The sequence below is a fragment of the Vombatus ursinus genome, unplaced genomic scaffold, assembly GCF_900497805.2.
Source record: "Vombatus ursinus unplaced genomic scaffold, bare-nosed wombat genome assembly UNPS02014833.1, whole genome shotgun sequence".
NCBI classification, from domain to species: domain Eukaryota; kingdom Metazoa; phylum Chordata; class Mammalia; order Diprotodontia; family Vombatidae; genus Vombatus; species Vombatus ursinus.
This window is the reverse complement of record NW_020954611.1, coordinates 167,285-191,882: the sequence shown is the minus strand read 5'-3', so window position 1 is coordinate 191,882 and position 24,598 is coordinate 167,285. Positions and strand designations below refer to the sequence as shown.

The 24,598-nt window shown below is 35.4% G+C and overlaps 1 protein-coding gene across 1 annotated transcript in view; it reads right to left on the bottom strand.

Annotated features, from left to right (window-relative positions):
* The window catches only part of INPP5F (inositol polyphosphate-5-phosphatase F), a 92,477-nt gene that overhangs the window by 38,112 nt on the left and 29,767 nt on the right, over positions 1–24,598 (bottom strand). The window contains exons 3-6 of the mRNA XM_027839836.1: positions 7,970–8,106; positions 1,234–1,362; positions 614–781; positions 148–204 (exon numbers count right to left, since the gene is read on the bottom strand). Of these exons, the coding sequence (XP_027695637.1) occupies positions 148–204; positions 614–781; positions 1,234–1,362; positions 7,970–8,106 (491 nt within the window). The remainder of the gene's footprint in view (positions 1–147; positions 205–613; positions 782–1,233; positions 1,363–7,969; positions 8,107–24,598) is intronic.

The window sequence follows — 24,598 nt, the reverse complement described above, 5'->3', positions numbered from 1 at the left end:
TATTTTCACAATCAAACATTTTGAGAGCATCCCAGAGTGCTTCAAGAGGTATAATGGCAGCACTATAAAGAGGACCCCCCCCAAAAAAAAAGTATTTCCACATTAGTTCTAGGAATAACAGAGCCTTTTTAGGAGATAATTACTCACACCAATCTCGATTAGATCTTTTATCATGTATCTATTCCAAAAAAATCTCTCATCAACCTGGAAAAAGCATAAAGAAAAAAAAAAAGTTCAGGGATCGCTTATCTTCAGTTTCTTGTACAAAGATAAGACAATCTCACAAAGCTGATATAATTGTAATGTAATCAAAATATGATACAAATACAATCAAAATAGCTGATACAATTTTAAAACATATCCTTGATATAATGGAAAGAACTCTAGAAGTGGAATCAGGAAAGTTCTGGTTCCAAATTCCAACTCTGTTCATGATTAGCTGAGTGAATGTGTATATACGAAGATACTGTTACTTGTGGCACATAGCTCACAGTGTTCTTATTAGGATCCATTAAGATACCAGAAAGAAAAATTCTGTAAACCTTCAGGCACTATACAATATCAATTATTATTATTGTTGTTTTTGTTGTTATAATCAGGAGTGGGTACTTACATTTTGCCAGAGTGGTAAGTTTTTGTTCTCACAAACACTCTGCCTTTGCACTGAGTTGGTCAAGTCGTAAGTTAAGCTATAATAAAAGGATTCTGAATCCATGAACATTTTTAACAACTCTTCCAGTAATCTCCTTTCTAACTTCTCCTTCTCTTTACTCTCCTTCACCTATAAAGTAAAAGGAAGTAGAATTTAAATTCCGCATTTGTAGTCTGAAAAACAAAAAACCAGGAAAAAAAAACAAAAGAGGCAGCCTGGCATAGGAGATGAGAGGTGGCCATGGAACCAGAAAGACCCAAGGCCAATTACTGCCTTTGACACATACTTGCAGGGTGATCACATAACCTCTCAGTGCTCCAGACAATTCTCTAAGTCTTTATAGGTTGCAAGAAAATGTCGATCTGCATTGGAAAAGGTAAATTTCCTCATGTGGAAGTTCCCTATACCAATAAAACCATAGGTCCAGTCCCTATCCTACTTATAGTAAAGAATTATAAAAAATTTTAAAATAAAGCAAATCTATTTTTGAACACAATTTTATTACTAGATTAAATTACCTTATAATATGAATCAAATCAAAACTACTTTCAAATTCTAAACAAATTAAGGCAATTCCTTACCTTCTTTTTATTGGGAACAGATACATTTGATTTAATATGAGTAAAGGTCTTAAGTAGAAACTTTGAGTCATCAGGAGATTGTGTAATCTTCTCTGGCTTGTTAATTCCAAAATGGTGCTTCTTACACAGCTGAATGATTAAAAATAAAATTCATTACTTATGATAAATGGTTAAACCAAGAGTTACAGTATAAGAAGAAAGATGAATGTTGATGCTTCTGCATTTTGCTTAAAGGCTAATTCAAAGCATTCAATGTTGTAGAAAGGAAGGAAAACTGGTCTAACCTCAAAGATTTAATACCTATGCCTGCAGGCATGTATGCATTGATGTAAGTGCTTATGCACATATACACATATATAGTTCAGTAAGATTCACAGGTGTTTTCAAATCTTCAAAGAATAACCTCTATGTCATATAGATTTATAGATAAATAGAACCAGTACTACCTTTTATAAGTCAAATGGGACACAGATTTTGAAATGTGGCAATTACTAAACTAAAAAAACAAATAAACTAACTTCATTAGTGAATATATTTCAATTTCACTAGATCCATAATGTCATTAATATAGGTATTCCCTTTATTAGTAAAGCCTACAGCCACTAGCAGTTTTATCTATTTAAAAAAATCACACAAATGTCTAAGTAAATTAATTCTCAGATATTTCACCATTTCATCATTGTAAATGGAGTTTCTTATTTTAAAAAAAAATATTTTATTCATCCACCAGTATGGAAAAACATGAGCTCCCTTACTCCACATAGCCTATCAGTTGCCAAATAGTTATTTATACCTTTACAACATCTCTCAGATATAATCCCTTCTCTCTACTCACACAGCTACCAGCCTAGTTCAAGCTCTCATTCCATTTCACCTTGATTATTGCAAAAATCTTCTAAATTACACGTATATGTGTATGTATATATGTATATATACATATATACATATATACATGTGTGTATATATTTGTATTTCTATTAATCTTGCATATACTTTTATGTGTACTTATTGTTGTTCCCATTCTAACATAATAAGCTCATTCTGAGTAGGGATAGATTCATTTTTTGTGCTTATATCCCCAGCACCCAACATACTATCTAGTACACTGTAAGTGCTTAATAAAAACTTATTGACTGAATGATTACTGAACTCATTTGTTTCATTTTTATTATTGAGCCAGCTAGATTTTGAGGATCGACACAACGTAAGCTTCTTGAGGGCAAAAGTTGTTTCATTTTTGTCTCTGTATACCCCAGCTTGCTCTGCACATAAGCAGTTCTTTTAAAAATGCTTTTTGATGTCATCTGCACATAATAACTTAATGGCCCCTTTACAATCAATGTTAGCCTAGCTGTTATCTTTTTCCTGACTTACTGCAGTTGCTAGTCTTTCAAATACCATATCAAACAAAACTAGTCCAAGTGACTATTTCTAGATACCCCCTAGTTTTGTACCTGTTTTTGTTAAAGAATGCGATGTCAGTTTAAAAAAGAGTGATGCTAGAAGACAAATAGATCATATACTTTTCATAACTATAGGTAGGAGATATATTCTTTATCAAGTAAAAGATAAAGGCAATTACAAAAGATAAAAAAGATGATCTTGATGATATGACAGCTAGGTGGTACAGTGGATAGAGCACTCTCCCTGGAATCAGGAATACTTGAGTTCAAATCCACCTTCGAACACTTATTAGCTTTGTAACCCCGGGCAAGTCATTTAATCTTTGTCTGCTTCAGCTCCCTCAACTATAAAAGGGATATAAACAATCTATGTCACAAGGTTGCACAGATCAAATGAGATAGTAATTGTAAAAAAAGCACAGCACAGTGCCTGGCACATAGTAGGTGCTTGCTTGTTTGTCCTCATTCTCAAAGAGGACTCTGACATCAGGAAGGTGATGCCATGAATTGCAAGTAATTGGATTTAAGTAAGGGAGGGCTGTTCAAAGTCACCAGCCTCACTTTCTCCTTCGGAACTATCGGGGTCCAGTGGCAAGATACAGATCAGGATGATTGGAGATGGCTCTGGAAGCAGCGGGGTAACCCTGGTCTTTTTTAAGTTAAGGTCTCAGTTTGCCTGAGGCAATGCCCATTCAATGTTTAAACGCTAGATAAAAATGAAGGAAAATATAGCCTAGTTAGTCTACTCAAAAAAACAAAAAACTTGGGGCAGCTAGGTGGCGCAGTGGATAGAGCACTGGCCCTGAAGTCAGGACGACCTGAGTTCAAATCTGACCCTGGACCATCACTTGACACTTACTATGTATGACCTTGAGCAAGTCACTTAAACCCAATTGCCTAAAAAAACAAACAAACAAACAAACTAGGAGGGGAAGATCTTTAGAGTTTCTGGCCAAAACAGAAACTATGCCTGCTATTTACACTCCGAACCACCAAAACCCAAAGACCAAATGAGGCTTGGGCTGGGACCTATTATTGGCCAATCAGGGACAGCCAGAGTGATCTGGGTTTAAGGCATGGTCAAGTAGCTCTATTTGAATCCCAATGGACTTTATCAAAGCCTGGTTTCCTAAAACTCTATTTCAAGAAATCATAAATGAAACTGTGAAAAGGGGGTAATAGCACCTCCCTCAAAACAAGGGTTGTTGTGAGGATAAAATGGTATAATATTTGTAAAGTCTTTAGCACAATACATAGTAGACAGTAAAATCCTTTAACCTATGACATTTATGTAAGATCAAATTCCCTTTTCCAGAAGCTGCGCCAATTCTGTATGGAGCACGCTTAGCTTCTCATTATAGCTTTCATACACGCACCTCTCAAAAAGAAAAGGAGAACAAAGAAAACTATGTACTATTAACCTTAGATCTATAGTTCTATAACCAAGATTAAGAACCAATAATTTTCCTTGTTTAAAAAAAAAAACCTTTACCTTAAAGATAACATGTATCTTTATCTATGTAAAGCTAGAATTTTAAAATGGATGTCTGATGGGAAACCAAATAAGGAAAATGATGCTTGCTATCTATTAAAGCAATGGGATACAGCAAACAAGATACGCAGAAGTTGAATATAAGCCTATAAAACTTTAAAGAACTGTTCTAAACAGTGAGAACATCTGTGCTCCCATTTCTACTATCACTACAGATTCTTTATTTCAACTTAGAGAGAATAAAAATTGCAGAGGGAAAAAAAATGAAAACACACAGACTAACAGCCCAACATAGTGGGCAAAGGGTAGGCAACTAAATGATAACACTAAATATTTTCACAAGAGTCAAAATATGGAAATAGACTTGCTACTGCTTTAACTCTGAGGATAAAAATAGGTTTGAAGATAGACAAAGATGGAAAGCAAAGCAAAGAACTGGTGAAGCATCCTGGATAAAGAAGAAAAGAAGATGTGAGTATAATAGTCACACCTAACGCTGCTGGATCTGCGTGCCTCAAGCCTCTCCATCCTCCAGTCCAGCTTCAACTCATCTATCAAAGTGATCTTCCAAAAGCACAGGTCTGACCGTGTCACCCCTTCAGTCAAAAAACTCCAGTGGCTCCCTATCACCTCCATATCAAATATTATGTCTTCTGCTCAGCTTTTAAAACCCTTCATAATCTGGTCCATCCCTGCCTTTCCAGTCTTTGTACACTTTACTCCCCTCTATGTACTGCATGATCAATGGCACTGCCCTCCTTACTGTGCTTCACTCCAACAGTCCTTGCTGGCAACATGTCCCCCATGCCTAAAACACTCTCTCCCTCCTAACCTCCACTTCCCAGCTTCCCTGGTTTCCTCCAGGCCTCAGCTCAAGTCCCATCTGCAAGAAGCCTCTCCTAGTCCTGCTTAATCTTTGTGCCTTCCATCTGAGACAACTCCCAATGTAACCTGGATATGCTTGTTTGTGTAGTCTGCATGCTGTCTCCCCCATTCGACTGTGAACTCCTGGAGAGTACCGACTGTGTTTTTGCCTTTCCTTGTCTCCCCAGCTCTTAGCACAGTGCCTGACACACAGTAGGCACTTATTAGATGCTAGTTAATATAAAGAAAAAAGGGAACTCCAAAGGTATAGTAGAGTAACTTTCATAGTTAAGGTTTTCTTAGAGATAAGGGTGGTTAATGTATATGCACCAAAAATAAAATAAAGAGAATAAAAGCAAGATTAGTAGAGGGGAAAAAAAGAATCAAACTAATCAATTTATAATATTACAGCTTACTGAATTTTAAATTAAATGTCTAGCTGCAACTTGGCATGGTTAACAGAAGGCCTGCCCAGGAGTCAGGACCACCTGTGTTCTGACCCTGCCTCTGATCCACCGTCATCACGGAACCCTGGGCAAGCTGCTCAATTTCCCAGTATCCCAGAAGCTCTTGAAGACTATAAGGTACAGAAAAGTGGCCACTCTACATTGGCAAGGAGAATTTCCTCATCAGGTGCTCCCTAAACTGCTGAAATCACAGGTCTGGAGAAAACAAAAATTAGATTGCCACAATTTCTTTCCTCAAAAGCACTCAAGTCATCATAATTATTGGTCATTACATTATTGGTCAAGTCATTACAAAGAACATAGACTCAAGAATATGAAAGTGAAATATCCCCGGAACATTTCTAAAAGACCCTTTCAAACTGTGTCATGAAAACATTGGACGGAATAGCCCTGTGTGAGGATTACTTAAATTATTTGTTTTATGGTACACATGCTTTTAATAATATCTCCATGGAAACCTAGAAGAAGATATCAAAGATTTAAATCTTGATATTGTAAAATAATTGATCCTTGATTACTTGGGGGTTCATTATCCAATCCATTAGCTTCTTTTCTTAAGCACTGCTACAAAAAATAGTGTGGGGGGGAGAGTCACAAGGCTGAAACTAAAATCTGTCTATTTTTAAATCATTAAAATGTCTTTTAAAGTGATCTGGTTAGAAAAGGTATAAAGTTACTTATTAAAATGGGAAGTGGAGATATTTACTTTATCTGTGTTACTCTTTGTCCTCTATTAGTATGGATAATTAAGAGTTATCTGTGGTAGCTTCTTAAACTCCATTAACAAACACCATAATCTTCAGAAGCCTGATAACACTATTTACTGTAAAGGATACTGCACAGAGTTGCTTGGAAAAAAATACTTTCTAATCTGTACTTGAAAACAATATCTTTTCCACTTAACTAGCTGGGAGATGGCAATGAAGTACCTTCCTCCTTAAGAAAAAAAAAAAAACAAAAGGAATATTCAAACCTTTTACAGTATTTGTTTTTGAAATTTAAAAAAATTTCCTTACAACAAATTTTTGTCTTGCCTTGTGCTTTGAATAATGGTCAGATGGGAGGCTCAAAAAGGTGTCAGGTTTGTGGCTAGTAAGTTGTCAAGAAACCTGATGAAGAAGGTAAAAGTCGAAGCTTGCAAGCTCTTCCTGGTAAATAGCTACTTCTAAAGCCTCCAAACAGTGGGATGCTGAAAAAGTCACAGTCACTCACAGTCACAGTCAACACACTCTTCTCAATCCCATTTCACCCTACCTAGGAACTCCTACGCACTTCAGAGGAAACCATGGCTATAACAACGAAGGACACTCCCTTCTCCCAGAAAAAACAGAATGAAGGACATCAGCATTAGCAGACCTGAAGAATGACTTATTAAAGCTTTGAGATTCATTCAGAAGTTATCATTTACCAGTGGTGGAAGACAATGACAGGATTGGGTCTCAACCCCAGCATATTCAAGCTCAAGCCATATTTTCAGGTCAGAATCCCAAACCCTGGTGTTTCCTTCCAGAGACCCTTCAACTAAAGATAAAAAAATTCAAGCTGTGTCATGAGAACATTGGATTGAATAGCTCTGTCTTATGATTACTTAGGTAATTTGCCTTATGGTCAGTAACACCAAATTCTGGTAACACAGAAGAATAAGAAATAAGTTTTGTTTCCATTCCTGTTGTTAACAGTAGAAACAGAAGCCCTCTTAGGTTGCTCCCATTTAAATTAAAAGTTGTTTTATTAGTAAGATACTGAAGACTTTGGAGTTGAGCCTGAAACATGTAAGCTTTATCAAGCTTGGTTTGTTTCTTAACTTCTTTTATAAAGTTAGCCCTGTTCCCAACTCACACCTTAGAAACTACTCTTTTCCACCATCAATGCAAATCACAATCCATTCATGCCTTGTATCTACCCAAAATGTTAGAGGATAAAGTTTTCCAGCTGTTCTCTTACAGAGAGTTCCTAGATGAGTGCCCTTACATAATTTATTGAATACAGTTCATCACTGGAAACATATTATAGGCTACTTACAACCACCACACACTTCTCCACCGTCTTTTGGGGCATCTTCAATTAAGATTCTTCAGAAATTGTTGTGTTCAGTATTCACAACTATACAGTATTGCAAAAGAGACTACTGTGTCACAGGGAACAGTCTGGTAAAGTACTGCATAATTTCCCAAACAAATTCCAGACAGCTCTCTTGCTCATATTCAATTCTAGACCCACCTTACCACATAGAAACAATAGTTTCTTAGTATAAGAACTAAGAAAATAAATAAATGGACTGATAATTAGACAATTACCATTTTTTATGATTTTCCCCTCTATGGATTGTTATGCTGCTCTCTTTTGAATACGGAGTCTGTAGAGAGGTAAGAAAAACTAAATTTTTTTCCCTTCCAGTTTAGAGTCTGATTTTTGTTAGTTGTAACCAACACCAATTTTGTGTTATTGCATTTAGCTAATTATAATCAAACTAAAAATCCAACCCCTCCCCCTTCAAGGTTTGATCTTACCTCCAGCTCAAGATCTTGAGGTTCCATTTCAGAAAGTGATAATACAGCAATTTTGGTAATTTTGCAGACCTCATGGTCTCCAGGAAGTTTGCCTATCAAGGCTTTCTGACGAATTAAGATAAGCCACCATGGGAGATCTGAAAAAGAAAAATACCACCACCTGGTATTTATACAGTGCTATTATCCTCGAAAACTGAGGAGCTTTATCACACTTTTCATTTATAATATTCTTCAAAAAAAAAGCAGAAAAAGATAAAGAATTAAAACAAACTTTAAATTGAAACAAAAGAACTTGGTTCACAAGCATGGCTACTCTGATCTTTGCCAACTATTTCTACATCTCATTTTAAAATTAAGATTAAAATAGAAATATTCTAGCATAGAGCATGAAAAAAGAATATGTTAGCTTACAGGGTAGTATGACAATTTTTTAAAAAGAAGCTCTCCTTCTAAATAATCAGCAAATATAACATGAGGTTAGTGGGGTACAGTGGAAAGAGAGCTGGATTTGAAGTCAGAGGCCCTGGGTGTGAATCATACCTCTGCATTTTATTGTCTGTGTGACTGTGGACAAATTCTTCTGGGCCTCATTTACACCATCTTTAAAGATTTTTGACTAAATGATCACTGAGATCCTTTCTAGCTCTAAACAAATCCTATGAACAGCTGAAACAAATGGTACTTTAAGAATTCTTCATCAATATGAATATGCTCTACCCGACTTATTTTCTACACAAAAAAAAAGTTAGGCTAGGAAAAATAGTTGCATAAAAAATCTTTTCATTTCCCCATATTTTTTCCCAAGTACCACAATCTTTAGGGGAGACAAAGGGTAGAATTTTTTAAAGCAGCTTCAGAAATGTTAGAAATGCAAAGTTTGAAAATGCATACTTCCCTTCATGCCACCCCCTTGAAGGTCAATGGAGAGGGGAAGTTTTCACCTGAGTTTCCACTACACTTACTATTGTCATTTAGTGATTGCAATTAGTAATTTATTCATCATCATAAATATTTATTGATAATTTACCTCATACTGTGGATACAAAAAAATCATAAATAAGAATTGATCATCTTTAAGAGCCACAAACAAGGACAGCCTTCTCTCTTCTCTTCCCCCACTCCTCAAACCCCCAGTGACCAGACCTCATGGGGGCAGAGGGAAGCAAAGCAACATGTTTATTTACATTGCTTGGATGAACTTGGAGTCACCAACTAGAAGTCGTCCAATAAGATGGAAGACCACATAGCTGGACCATCTGTTCTGCATTGTGTATTCAAGGCCTTCTGGGCCTTACCATCTGCCCCACTGCTATGCCTGCCAGGCTTTGAGGCACTGCCATCCATCTGATCTGCCCTGCTGATGTAACCTACACATCCCTAGAGCTTGCCATCCCTCCTTTAGGACAGTAGCATTTTTCAGACTTCTCAGCCTTTCTCCCCACCATGCAAGTGAACTCTCTTGTACATGCCATTCCCTTCATTTTGAGTATGAGTTCCTTGAGAGAAGAGATTGTCTTGTTTTTTTCTGTTTATTGTCACTAGCATTTAGCACAGTGTTTGGCACATAGTAAGTGCTTAGTAAAGACTTTTTTTATCTATTCATTAATATTTATTGAGAGTCTACCACGTATAAGGCACTGGAAACACAATAAACAAAAAACCACAGTGCTATATAAATAACATAATGGAATTTGGGAGTTAAAGAACCTGAAACTGAATTCCAGCCTTGCTACTTATTACCTGTTTTACTTTAAGCAAATCACTCACCCTTTCTTGACCTCAGTTTACTCATCTGTAAAAGGAGAGGGGGTTGGCCTAGATTGGCCTCTAAAGTTACTTCCAGTTCAAAATATAAACTATGTCAGCAATTAGTAAGACAGTCCATGACCCCAAAGTGTATTGCCTACACAATAATGGAGTGGTTCATAGTTTTACAGCAGATCAGTTAAACCTCTGGTAAGCCTCCCCTACACTTCAATGAAAATAGATGCCAAGGAGGACCTGAGTTCACATCCAGCCTCAGACACTTAACACTTACTAGCTGTATGACCCTGGGCAAGTCACTTAACTCCAACTGCCTCACCAAAATGCAAAAAAAAAAAAAAAAAAAAGGATGCCAAATTTAAAACAGTAAAAAAAAAATTTAATTAAAAAAAATTATGTCTTTATGTGAAGCACACTGTGCAAATAAACCAAGCAATTCTCATACTGATACTGAAGTAAAAATTTTTTTAAATGTAATTTGTGTGTCAGACTCACAATGGAATCATGGATAGACTTACTAGGAAAACTAAACATTTTATTTTGGTTATACCCTATTTTCCACAGTAAGGCTTAATTTTAGAATATCCTCAATCCTAAATCCCTTAAAAAAATTTTTAGAAGACCTTTACCTCCTATTTTTTCAACTTAATTTTGCTATTCCATTTTTTGCAAGCCAAAAAAAGGCAATTGCTCATTTTTTCTTTAAACTGTCTACAGATTCAAATTCTTACTATCAAAACATTTTTATTTTCATATTTCAAGAAAAAAGGAGTAATTATACAAACAAAATTATATAAAATATTAAATAACTACACTAACTATAGCAGACACACACAAATATGACAGTTCTCACTTTGAAACAGAATACTCCTGGGTAAACTGAAAACAAGTCCAATAATGTTCCTTTAATAACTTGGTAAGAGTTCTATTATAGCAAAGAATGGAAAACTAAAATACACTCTTTGCCAAAGGCAAGGGTTATGTTAGGATAGTCTATTAATACTTACAATACATCTTGGTAAGAATGGCCAAAAGTCATCCAACAGAACAGAACCGGAAAATTTGGCCTAAACACTGAGATATTTCCAAGAAATCTCATTAGGTGATAAAATCATTCAAAGGAATGATGGAGTCTCTGTTGCTATAACTATTTTGTCTTTGAGAATGGGGTAGGAAGATGAGGGGAAGAGAACATGCAAAGCCTGATTTAAAAAAAAAAAAAGGTGATGCAGTTTAGACCCAAAAAAATCACAATGCCTAGTAAGTTATAATATTCATAATCTATGATTTTATAAGTAAAATTAATTAAAGTACTAGTTTGGGCAAGGTGACTAACTTAAATAATGCCACAGAAGAGAAATATTTCTTTCCAAACTAAAACTACTGAATTAAAATTTGAGTAACAGTTTCAGACATTAAAAATCTTAACATTGGGGTCCTGATAAAAAAGAATTAAAATGTCATTATATTCTTAAAATGACTATTCTATAATCTCAGACCCAAAATGAAAAAAGAAAAAACAAAATCCTTACACAGCAAGATAAGAAAACAAATCAGGAAAGGATTACTCTGAAAAATGTGACCTGCAGGGACAGCTAGAACAATAGCAAAGGAAAAATTTTAATTGTATACCACACAAGAAATGACTCACTAATGAAGTGATATGAGAGAGAAAGATTTTCATCATTTCCCATCAGGCGGACCTCCTGACTTCATGCTCTCATGAAACTCATCATTCTACAAGAAAAAATCAACTCTTGAAACTCACACCTCCATAGCATCCCTGCCTCTGATGGGAGAGTGGAGGCTGGACATTGGAGAGCTTCTCCCTAGTTCTCTACCATTCAAGGAAGGTATTCTCTCCTCAGATAATTTCCCACTCCAGCTGCAGTATTACCCCCATACCTCAGGTTTTTAACTTTTTTTTAAAATGTGCTGTCTTCTCCCATTAGATTTTGAGCTTCTTGAGGGCACACCCTATCTTATACCTTTCTTTGTATCCTCAGTACTGAGAAAAATATCTGGCATAAAGAAGGTGCTTAATAAATAATTGTTAACTATTGACTATTTTCAACTTTAAAAGAAAATGTTTCCTGTTCTCATGACAAACATGTCAGATAGATATTGTCTCCCCCATTTAAAATATAAGGAAAGTGAGTTTCGGAGAGATTATATGACTTGCTCTAGATTACATAACTAAGAAGTAGGAGAGGCAGGATGTGGACACAAGTTTCCCAGAATCCAAGTCCAGCACTCGATCCATCATGCAGCTCTGCCTTGCACAGATCTGTGGATTTTAATGGACTACAAGCTCAATGATTTCACCATATGATATGGTAGCCAAAAGATAATGCAATTTTAAACTGCACTGACAAGCATTATATACAAAGGAACAGTCCTCTTATAGTCTGGCCTAGTCAGACCAGATCTGCAAGATCACATTCAATTTTGGGAGTCAAATCTTTAAAAAAAAAAAAAAGGCATTAAAAAGCAGAACATCCAGAGGAGGGAGATCAGAACAGTAAGGGGCATCAAGGTCAAACTCTAGTAGGGTGACTTGAAGGAGTCTAGCCAAGTCTAGCCTAAGAGAAGAAAAGATCCAACAGTCTTTTCAGGACAGTTCTCTTCAATTATCTGAAAGGTTGTCTGGTAGAACAGAATGAACACAATGACTTCAGATGGTCAACTTTCTACCAATAAGAGCTACTCAAAAGGAGAAGGGGCTTTTAGGGGATCCGGGAGTTGCTCTTCATTGGAGATTTTCTAGTAAAGGCTAGCTGATCATGTATCAGGTATGTCAAAGAAAGGATTCTTTTCTAGGCAGGATGGACTGGATGACCTGTAAGATCTCCTCTGAGTCTGAATATCACCTTCTCTTCTTCTCTGTATCCAATCAGTTGGCAACTCTTCAGTTCTACTTGTCACTTAAATCCATCTCTTCATTATCAGTCAAATTGCCCCTTCTCTGAACTAAGCTCCTGTTATCTTTTGCTTGAATTAGACACATTCCAGCTCATTGCCCACTTAAAAGCATCTCCAATCTACCTTTTTTATACAGACTAAACTGCCAGATTAAATTTATTTATGCACAAATAACACTTCTCTGTTCAAAACTCTCCAATGGTTCTCTATTGCCTACCAAATAAAAGAGAAATTTTTGAGCCTGGAATTCAAATCCTTCCATATAGTTTGGTGCCAACTTCTATTTGTAGCCTTAGCTTCTATTCCTCTCCTTCACGTGATCTTTGCTCCAATAAAATTGGACTATTCACAGTTCCAGAAACAACTCTTGCTTTCCTCTCACACTGTTCTCTGGGTACAGAAACACCCTTTCACCCAAACTCCTTCAAGATTCAGATCAAGTGTCAACTCCTCCATAAAGCTTTCCTTTATCACTCAGTAATAAATGGTATTTCCTTCAGAACTCTTCATAGTTCTTAAGTATTTATGTTCTCTTAGTTATATTATGTGCATATTATCTCTTCTACTGGATTGTAAACTCCTTGAAGGAAAAGAACTATGTTTTCGTTATCTTCGTGTCTTCATCAGTGCCTAGCATTGTGCTATACATGAACACTTAGTAAATGGCTGGCTACACGAAGAATTTATTTCATTTATTATTACTGAGAACCTACTATACTAGGCAATGGGAATAAAAAGGTAAGAAGCAATAGTTTTTACCCTCAAGGACCTTGCAGTCTAAAAGAGGGAATAAACTATTTGCACATAAGTATGATAAAGGGCAGCTAAGTGGTGCAGTGGATAGAGTACCAGGCTTGAAGTCAGGAGCATCTTCATGAGTTCAAATCTGGCCTCAGATACTTACTAGCTGTGTGACTCTGGGCAAGTCAGTTGACCCTGTTTGCTTCATTTCCCTCATCTGTAAGATGAGCTAGAGAAGGAAATGTATCCAGTATCTTCACCAAGGAAATTCCAGACAGGCTCTTGAGGAGTTGGACACAACTCAAAGGACTGAACAACAAAAATAAAGGTAAAGGATAGGTCCAGACAGAATACTCAGAAATTTGAGGAGGAAGACTCAAACACTTTCCATTTATGGGAGAAGGGAGAATCAAGGAAGGTTTCCTACAGCCTCTAGATCCTTTTGAGAGAAAAGATGATTTTCAATGAATCTATCAATAAACAAGCAGTTATTAAGTATCCAGTAAGTGCCAGGCATTGAAGATATTAAGACAAACATGAAACAGTTCTGGTTCTCAAGGAGCTTACATTCTACAAGAGAAAACACTTATACATATAAGTAAATACAAAATACATATACATATACATATATATATGTGGCAAATAAAATTTTAGGAGAATACTAATAATTAGGAAGACTGGAAAAGGATTCTCTGAGAACAAGGTACTTTAGCTGAGGTCTAAATGGAGAAAAGGAGTCTAAGAATCAGAGAGGAGAAAGGAATGCACTCCAGGAAAGGAGGACAGCTTTTGTAAAGGCACAGAAATGAGAGAAATAATGTTGTGTGTTAAGGATTGCAAGCAAGCCCATTTGGTTAGATGAGAGAATATATAATAAGCATAGATGGGCAAGCTAGAGTCAGATTACATGCCAAACAGAGGAGTTTGTATTTTATTATACTGACAACTGAGTCCCATTGGAACTTATTGGTCAAAACTGTTTTAGATACGTTATTTTAATAGCTGTGGAGGACAGATTGGAAGAGCTAGAGACCTGAGGTAATAAGACCAATTAAGAGGCCATTGCCTCAAAATGCTATTGAAGTGAAAGTTTGAAGAGAGTTTGAATTAGGGTAGTCGCTATGTGAGTAGAGAGAAAGTAACAGATACAATAGATGAAGAGGTAGAAGACAAGCTTCGGCAACTCACTGGATCTAAATGAGTGAAGGAGAGTTGTCAAGGATAACTCCAGGGCTATACACGTAAGGGCTGATGGTACCCTCAACAAAAATAAAGAAATTCAAAAGAAAGGAAGGATTTAGCAGGGGAAAGTTAATCAGTTCTGTCTTTTGGACAAATTGAGTTTGAGATACCTATTGAACATTCAGTTTGAAATGTCTATTAGGCAATTGGAAAAAATATGTTCCAAACGCAGAGGGGGCTTTGTCTGATCTCATAAAAGCAAGAGAGGGCAAAACAATATCAGGGAACAACTAGTAATTCCATCTGACTAGAACATGAAGTACATAAATAAGAATAAAGTAAATTTAGTCTAGAAATACAGCCTGCAATTTGATTCTGGAAGCCTTTATTTATAATAAGTTAAGCTGTTTTACTCTTATTCTACAGGACATGTGGAACGACTTGTGGTTTTTGAGAAGAGGAGGGCATAGACAGGCCTCTATATTCATATTATCTTAGCAACTATGAGAAAGATGCATTGAAAAAATGAAGAGACTGAAGGCAGGGAGAAAAATTATTATTAGAATAGTCTAAGCAAGAGGTAGTAACAATCTGAATTAGGTACATATAACAAGGGAAGGTAATAAATGCAAGAGATCGCCATGGTTAGAATAACAAGCATAAAAAACAATGACAATAAAGGTATAGGAGGGAGAAAGTACAGGAGACGTTTAGTTGACAAAATAAGTTTAGCAAGGTAAGGTGTTTCAATGATGTGAAGGACCTTAAATATCACACAAAAAAAGTTTTCCCTGGTAGGAAACAGGTTGCCACTGAAGAATTGAGCCTAAGTGATATGATCAGATCTTTGCATAAATGAAAGATTAGTTTGGCATCCATATAGAGGATGGCTTAGAGTGAGAAGAGAATGGATTCAGAGTAATATGTTGGGAGCATCCTGCTATAGTCCAGAAGGGTAGTGATGGGAAGAGAGAGGAACAGGAAAGTAATATGCATTTATGTTGTATCTACTCTGTACTAGGCATTGTGTTAAGTACTGCCTAATTGGTAGAGGGGGAAAAAAGAAAGAGCAAACAATTTCAGTAGACTCACTGAAGATGGATGCCATATTACAAGGGATTACAAAGATAATAGATGGTAACAATTTAGAGACATAGAGTTTAGACAACTTTTTTTTTCCAGAAGCATGTCAGAGAAGAGGAGGAGAAAGGTGTGGTGTGTTAAAAGAAGGCTCAAGTAGATGTGTTAGAAAGATCAAGGAAAGACCTTTTAAGGAATCAGAAAAGAGAGATGCCATATTAGCTATACAGGTAGGTTCCCTAAACATGTCTTGAGTTGACTGAAGGGACCTAGGAGAGGAAGAGATTAAAAATAAGTAAGAGAAAGATACTGATGGAGATGAAAAAAAAATAGGGTCAAAAGCATAAGTAAAAGGATATATTTTTAGCAAAGAGTAGTATACACTTCTTAAAATCAGTCAGTCAATAAGCATTCATTTAGAGCCAGGCACTTTGCCAAGAACTGGGGATGACACAAAGAAAGGCAAAAGACAAGTGGTAGCAAAGAACCAGAAATTGAGGGGATGTCCATCAAGTGGGAAATGGCTGAACAAGTTGTTGTATATGATTGTGATGTAATACTATTGTGCTATAAGAAATGCTGAGCAGGATGCTCTCTGAAAAACCTAGAAAGACTTGCAGGAACTGATGCAAAGTGAAATGAGGAGAACCAGGAGAACACTGTACACAGTAACAACAATACTGTATGATGATTAACTGTGAATGACTTAGCTATTCTCAGCAATGCAATGATCCAAGACAATTCTGAAGGACTTATGATGAAAAGTGCCATCCATCTCCAGAGAACTGATGGAGTCTGAATACAGATTGAAATAATAGTTTATTTTTCTTGGATTTTTTATTTTTGTCTTTGTTTTCTTTCACAATGTGATTAACATGGAAATATGCTTTGTATGACTGCACATGTATAGCTTATATCAAATTGCTTGCCTTCTCAATGACAGAAAGGGAATTTTAAGTTAAAAAAAGTTTAAAACGAATGTTGAAAATTGTTTTTTTTTTAAAATAAAGGCAAAAGACAGTCGTTGCTCTCAAGTGTCTTACAATCTAATGACTGAAAATAATAACAGCTAGCATTTATATAGTGTTTTAAGGTTTGCAAAGAACTTTACAAACTTTGTCTCATTTTATCCTCACAACAGCCCTAGGAGTTATGTTCTATTATTATCCCCATTTTACAGTTGGGGAAATTGAGGCAAATAGAGGTTAATGACCTGCCGAGGGTCAGAGGGTTAGGAAGTGTCTGGTGTAGGATTTGAAATTGGGTTATCCCGATTCTAGGTCCATCACTCTGTTCCTTGTGCCACCTAGCCAGTTAGTAATGTTTCTAAGACATTGTATGCACTATAAGAATGGAATTAAAGAAATTTCTTTTCGATAGCCTTAATCTTCTCAGTTATATATGAAGCCAGTGTGAGGGTTGGGATACAAGAAAAAAAGCCAAGGGTCAGGAGAGTCACTGTGGGAAATAAACTAAGAAGTCCAATAAGAGTAGAATACAAGCAGCAGTGAGGTCCTAGCTGAGATCATGACCCAAAAATTTTCAATGAGTGGCAACTAGCATGATTTTATTTCTTTTCTTTTCTTTTTTTTTGCTTTTTTTTGGTGAGGCAATTGGGGTTAAGTGACCTGCCCAGGGTCACACAGCTAGTAAGTGTCAAGTGTCTGAGGTAAGATTTGAACTCAGGTCCTCCTGACTCCAAGACCAAGAGCTCTATGCACTGTACCACCGAGCTGCCCCCATGATTTTATTTTAAATGACATTCAGCAGCACAAGAACAAAAGCAGAGAAATTAGATGATAGCTATTACCAGGAGATGAGGATTATCAATTTGGCAACAAGGTTGATGAAATCTAAGGTAGTGGCTAATGGAACATTAAATTCGTAGATCATGGGGATCAAATATGGCAATGGAGGCAAGTAAAATCAAAATAGGAAAGAACCAAGATTCTAGAAGTCAAGATACACCTAGTTCTCACTCACCATACAACCAAACTTGGTACAGAGTAGGCATTTGATAAATGTTTGCTGATTGACAGTAGACTTGAAACAAACACAAAAAAAAGTCATACTTCTTTTTTCTGGCAAAACAATCCTAATTCATTTAATCTTCTCTTATAGTTACTATTCTTCAGTCCTTTAATGTTTTCCACTGCTCTCTTTGGATGTAAGCAATGACTCATAAGCAGACAAGATACAGTATCTTACAAGAGCTAAACATAGAGAAAATATTTCATGAGTCACATTTTACTTTCATTAACATGACTTTGTACTACACATCTCTAATTCCAAAACTATTTCCTCATTGTACCTTCATTGAATTTTATTGGAGATCTTACTGGAATAAGAATCAGAAAGTGATATAGCTGCCTTAACATTTTGATAGTCATATAAGCATTTACAATTGTGTGATTCTGAAGCCCAGCTTGTAATAATTATTAACAAGTTATATGTATGACTACTGTATGCCTTGCAGAATCTCAAATAATATAAAAGTACTATAGAATTACAATTTAGAAATTAGAAACTTTGATTGGCCACAATTTCCACCAGATTCACTATCAAAGTCAGAGTTTCACTGTATAAAAGTAGATAATATGAGGGATGTATTGGGGGGGAAGAAAAAGAAAGACAGAAACAAGGAAGAAAAAGTAGGGCAACTGTTGGAGTATTCTTTGGCTTATAAAATTAAAAACTATTACCTTATACTCCATCTAAACTCACTCTGCTCCATTCCAGTTGCTATGCCAATCTAAAAACTACCAAATAACTTACTCTCTTAAAATAGAGAATGATTTTTATAATTTTGTCCCACAAAGCTAGAAATTGCTTTAAAGGTGTTTCATTGTACAAATATTGTACCATATGTTCTCAGACAAGTCCGAAGACTAGAATGATATATTTTATTAACCGTGTTTGCTTCCAAAGGAGTATTACAATTTAAATTTCCACTAAAGACCTAAAGCCACATTCTAAAATCAAATATAAATGCCTAGTATGCAATAAATATGATTTCTTTTTTAATTAAAGGACACTCCTGGAATTTCTGATATTGTATTAATAAGAATACATAAAGTACTCCCATTTGATCAATCATGTGGATGTTAGTTGTTAAAAGCCTATGCTGCTAGACTTCTCACAGCACTCTTTACCTGAGAACATTTTAGCTAATCTGAAAACTTAGTTTCTCAAAAACATTTCACATAGTAGGCACTCAATTTTAAAAATTTGTTGATTGGTTCTTTTATTGCCCTCTTGGAATCCCCTAAGAATGAGAAATGTGGAAAGTTGAAACTGATTCACAGACAACATCTCACTCTTAAGGCTCACTTTATAAGACTTAAACAGATTTAGCTAAGGTACAAAATAAAATGTTTAAAGGAGACCAGATTTATGAGTTTAAGAACGCTTAAATGAGGTAAAGGTACAAAACTGGTATAATTAATCAATCTACAAAGAAAAATTAGCTTCAAAAGAAATAATCAATAAAAGTTGATGAAAACAATGAAGAAGAAAGAAAGGTTAGGTTAATTGGAAAAGTTAACAGCAGTTTCTCCTTTATCCAGTATCACTGAGGGAGAACAAGGTTTCTCAAATACAGTATGCAAATTTTCCAGATAAATTCATCTTATTCTTTTAAATGCTAAAACTTTCTTTGATCTTTCTTTGATGACTCGGAGTCATCATTATGGTCATAAATTGTTTTAGTTTCGTAAAAGTTAAACCTGAGGGGCCATAAGGGATATACAACTGTTTGTGGGCCCCTATACTAAGAGACCCGAATGTTATCTCTGCTGTCCATTTCTTCCTCTTCATATCTTATGGCCAGCTCCTAGGAGTCCCTTTTCTGTTCTAAACTTTAACTTTTTATGCAATTCTATGTCATGTCAATAGACTATGAACTATGGAGTAACAGCTATTTTTGTACCTTAAGGCTTCCTTTAAGTCTCAACTAAAATTTCACCTTCTATGGAAGACTGCCCAAATCCCTGCAATGCCTTCTCTCTTATTTTCTGCTTCCCCCGTATACAGCTTGCTTTGTACATATTTGCTTGCATGTTGTCTTCCCCCATTAGATTGTAAGCTTCTTGAGGGCAAGGACTATCTTTTGCCTCTTTTATATCCCCAGCATAGCACAGTATCTGGCACCTAATAGCACTTAAAGTTTACTGATTAAGAACTTTTTTTTTTTTAAAGAATCCTTCCAGGCCCATGTTCTAGATCAATGAGGTTGCTGATCCTGACAGTATAATAATCACATCCCTAAATAAAACAAGGTTGTTTTCTTAATTATTAGGATATTTACAATAAGTAGGATGGGGAAAAACACTTTTGAGAAAAGGTATGAAAGAAGAAAGCGAGTAAGGGTTCTCCCATTTCACAAAGGATCCATTTTCATCTGTCAGCTGTCCGTCCCTAGAATTGGCTCTGGGCCCAGAAGAGAAGAGCTGTGCTTCCTCTTTTCCTCCCCAAAGGCTGGCCTCCTCCTCTCCATACTCAGAGCTCAGGACAGTATTTTAGCCACTTTGATGGCTGAATGAGCTTTTCTGGGAACCTGGCCACTTTTTTGTGTCTATGGGAACACAATGAGTTACACATGACAGAGTCTGTGACACATATTAGGATTTATGAGCCCATCTTATCACTGCCACTAGACTGTTAGTTCCCTGAGGGTAGGAATTTTGAATTATTTATCTTCATTTCTCCTCCAGTATGATTTAATAAATGCTAAGCAAACAACACATATAAATTAGTTCTTGCCTGAAGAGAATTATATTTTGAAGATACAGGCAATTTTGCTTCTTGAATACAATTTTTGTGATTTTTTTTTTACCTATGTGACCAGTTCTATAAATTATAGGTTTTTAAGTATCAAGGAGCCATGAACATATGGAAAAACCAATAATAAATAACCCAAATTGAAACATACACAACCATTGAAGTAATTGCTCAAATAATGCCTTTCCTACAAAGCTCCTGCAGAAAGTCATTTTCAGTTTTAAATCTCCTAATATATGAAAAAAAAATTTAAATATACCTGGTGAATTATTAATAAGTGAAGAGCAAAACACCTTTACATTTTAAGTGCCTTGTAACACAGAATGCAAACATACGTGTCTTATCACTATGGCATAGCTATGAGTCAGGTAATACTAAAATCTCTGAAGATTTAAAGTTGAGCACCATTCAGAAGGCAACGGAGAGGCACAAGGTGGATGTGAGCAAGTTGCAACACCTAACAGTCAGCCATTAAACATCTGTTAAGCACTTCCTATGTGCCAGGCACAAACTACGCTAAGCACTTTCCAAATATTATCTCATTTGATCATTTGGTCTCATTTGAAAAAGAACCAGAAAGTGTCACCAAAAAAATTTAAGAACATAAAAAAATGGGATAGTCTTATGGTTAAAGCCAGGGCTAAGCACTGGATGGTCAACATGCTCTATCTTCACAATGCCAAGAGAAAGAGAGGAAAGCCCCAATTATATTATTTGGACCCCTTATAGCAAACTGACAGAAGGAAATGCCAGAGTTTCATAGGCTGAGCAGGCACAGATGGACCGTGATATGCACTGTTGGTGGAAATATACACACTGATGGGCTTATAATACTAAGCAAATGATCAGATTCATCTTACAAAGTGCAGTTGCATTTTTGGACTTAGAGGATCACTGAGCAAGATCTGTAGCGACGCCTGAAATCCAAAGGACTGCCATTGCTTCATTTTATTGTTTCATATTGTTCTTAAATGATGTGTTGGGATTTTAAATATTCTTAGATAGCTTTTTACAAGAGTACAGTGTTAACTGGACAGGATACTGAAAACATTTCTTACTAAGGTAGAATCAAGTAGAAAAATGACTAGTGTCATAGCAAGTCCTATGACTAGTGTCACAAAAAAAAAAAACCCATGAATTTAAATGTAGGGCTTTATTTAGTCATCTAAATCTCTGTGCAAGGCCATTTTGCCAATTTAATAATGAAGACATAATTCACATCACAAGCTAAGAAAAAAATACATAGTAATAGTTATTTGAAAAGCACAAGATCTGATTAAATTACTTTTGTTCATGATTATTCAGCACTTTAAATTATTAATAACTTAGATTTTTCAGAAAACAAGGAGACACAATTGCCTATTTTTTTTTTCCATTCAACATTTAACAACCATTTATTGAGCACCTACAATGCAGGTAGCCCTTTGGGAGATTTTTTAAATATATTTAAAAGAAGGTCCTTGCTATCATGAATCACTGTGGTTGACTAAGACTTCTTGAAATGATTGATACTTTGCTATTCCTATTATTTCAGGACGATACGTAGGCTATAACCCTAGTAGCCAATGTCCCTTACATGTCCCTTCTATATTCAGTTTCTTCTCACAGAGGCAGCATAGCAGCACAGTGGCGTCAAGAAGACCTAGGTTCAAATCCAACCTCAAATACGTACTAGCAAATTTGACCCTCGGCAAGTTTCTTAACTTCTATTTCTCTTTTCTCAACAGTAAGATGGGGTTAATAATAGCATCTTTCTCAAAGGGTCATTATGAGGATCAAATGAGTTAACATTTGTTCAAAAGTACTTAGCACAACACCTGGCACACAGTAGGCACCAAATAAATACTTATTCCCTTCCTTTATTCCTTCTCCTAAGCACAGACAGTAACCTTCTCTCCCTACTCTTCAACTTTACACACCCAAAATGTAGCCACTTTTCATCTAAGGCATTTCATAATCTATTGAAGATCATTCTATCAATGGTAATCTTTTAATGGAGAACCATAATGAAATAGATGGTTATGGGGTTATCAACATTATTCAAGTTCAAAAAAAACAGAACATTCAGATCACGTTTTCAATACACCTCTTTTAAAAACTTTTTTACTGCTCTTTTTATGGTAATTATTCTATGAAATATAAACAATTTGTTTTAAATAGCATTTTAGAAAGCATTTTATTTTTTCAGATCTATAAAATTTTGCTTATATAATTTTAATGATTATAGAACCAAACAAGCTAAAAAGAACCAAACAAAAAATTAGGAGGTAATGGCTCGTGTGTGTGGTGGTACGTATATGTCTTAATGAATCTTTCACAAAACCTGGATTCCTGTCCCATCATTAATTAACAGTTGTGACCTTAAGCCAATAGCTTCATTTATCTCAGCCTAGACTGAATCTATTAAATGAGGTTAGACTCCATGATTTCTAAAAGATATTTCCAGATCTAATATATACATCTAGAATAATTCTACTTTTGTTCTGTAGTTTAACTTTCATGCAACAGCCAGTTGGGAAGGAATGGGGAAAATCTTGATTTCCACACAGCTATATTCTTCTATCATCTATTTCCTGTCACATTTATCTATTTTTCTCCCCCTCCCTTCCTTTCTTAAATTTACCAAACCAAAATCAAAGGACTTGTTACATACAAAAAAATTACGGCTATTCAAAAACATTTCTAAAATCTGGTTAAGATGATTTATTTCTCACAAGAAAGTTTTATCATATATAATTTTATTAGAAACAACTTAGTCCTTCTGATATAAAAACATTAACATTAAAAATCATCTATATTGCTCCAGATTTTCCTCCAGTCTTTGTTACTATGTATATAATTTTATATGACTTTACTTAGTGATTGCACATTATTATGTAGTCTACTTAAAAAACTCATATATGTTTTTAGGTATTGATGAACTCCACATAATTGTCACTTTTATTATCAATGGCATACCATAATATTAATATAATTTTTACATAGTTATCCCCCTACTGTGGGACCTTTGGTTTATTTCCAGTTGCTCATAATATACAGAGTATTGTTATGAACTTTGTACAAATTGCTTTGTTTCTTTTGGTTATTTCTTTGGAGTATATTCCCAAAAGTAAACTTACTGAGTCAAAGGGGAGTTTAACTTGTTTATACATTGCAAGACTGCTTCTACAGAAAGACTGATTCAGTTTTCAAGGGTCATTAACAACATATGAATATGGTTCCCTATGCTTCTGTCAACCGCTTTATGATTTTTGTTATTTTTTGTAGCTTGATTAAAAGTATAACTATTATTTTTACTGCATTCTTTAATTGATAAATGAGGTTCTACACTTTTGCACAAAACAATTTGCCTATATTTCTTTAATATGCAGAATCTGGCTGTTAACATTATAAATTACTATCTGTTTTTTATATTTGGATAGTAAGCTTGCCTCATTTTCTCCCCAAGGCTTTTCTTTAAATAATTACTTTGTTACACTTCAGTGTGCCAAAGTTTTATTTGTACTTTTAAAATGTATCCATCTTTTAAATGTATCCATCTTTTTTAAAAAATGTATCCATTTTGTCATTGAAGAGATTCTCCACCTCTTTTGTGATCAGGCATTTCTCTGTTTTCAATAGCTGGGATAAATATGCTACTATATTTTCTACTATTTGGGGGGATTAATGTTTAACCCTTATTCACTGAGAATTTCCTTCAGTGTTCAGATACTAGTTAATTAATCTCCATACTGACAATCTCTCCTTACCCAACAGCTCCCTTTCAGTAGCTTATCTATAATATACCAGATCTATCTCATCTTTAAAGAATCTATATTTGACCACATAATCCACAAGCTTTCTATAACTCTCGTCTTTCATTACCAAATTTTTATCCCCCCCACAAAAAAACCTAAGTGTGTTCTTTGCCTCTCTTTTCTTTTTTTTCTTTTTGTTATTTTTGAAAAAATTAACAAACCCTACATAGACAAATTACGGCATCACAGGAACAAAGCTAGAAGAGATATTAGAACTCATCTAGACTAACTCTTTTCATTTTACAGATAAGGAGACTGAGGCATAGAAGGAGAAGTTGGGCAGTACAGTGAATAGTGTTCAACTTGGAGTCCAGAAGACCTGAGATCAAATCCGGCCTAGGCACTTAATATCTAGATGACCCTG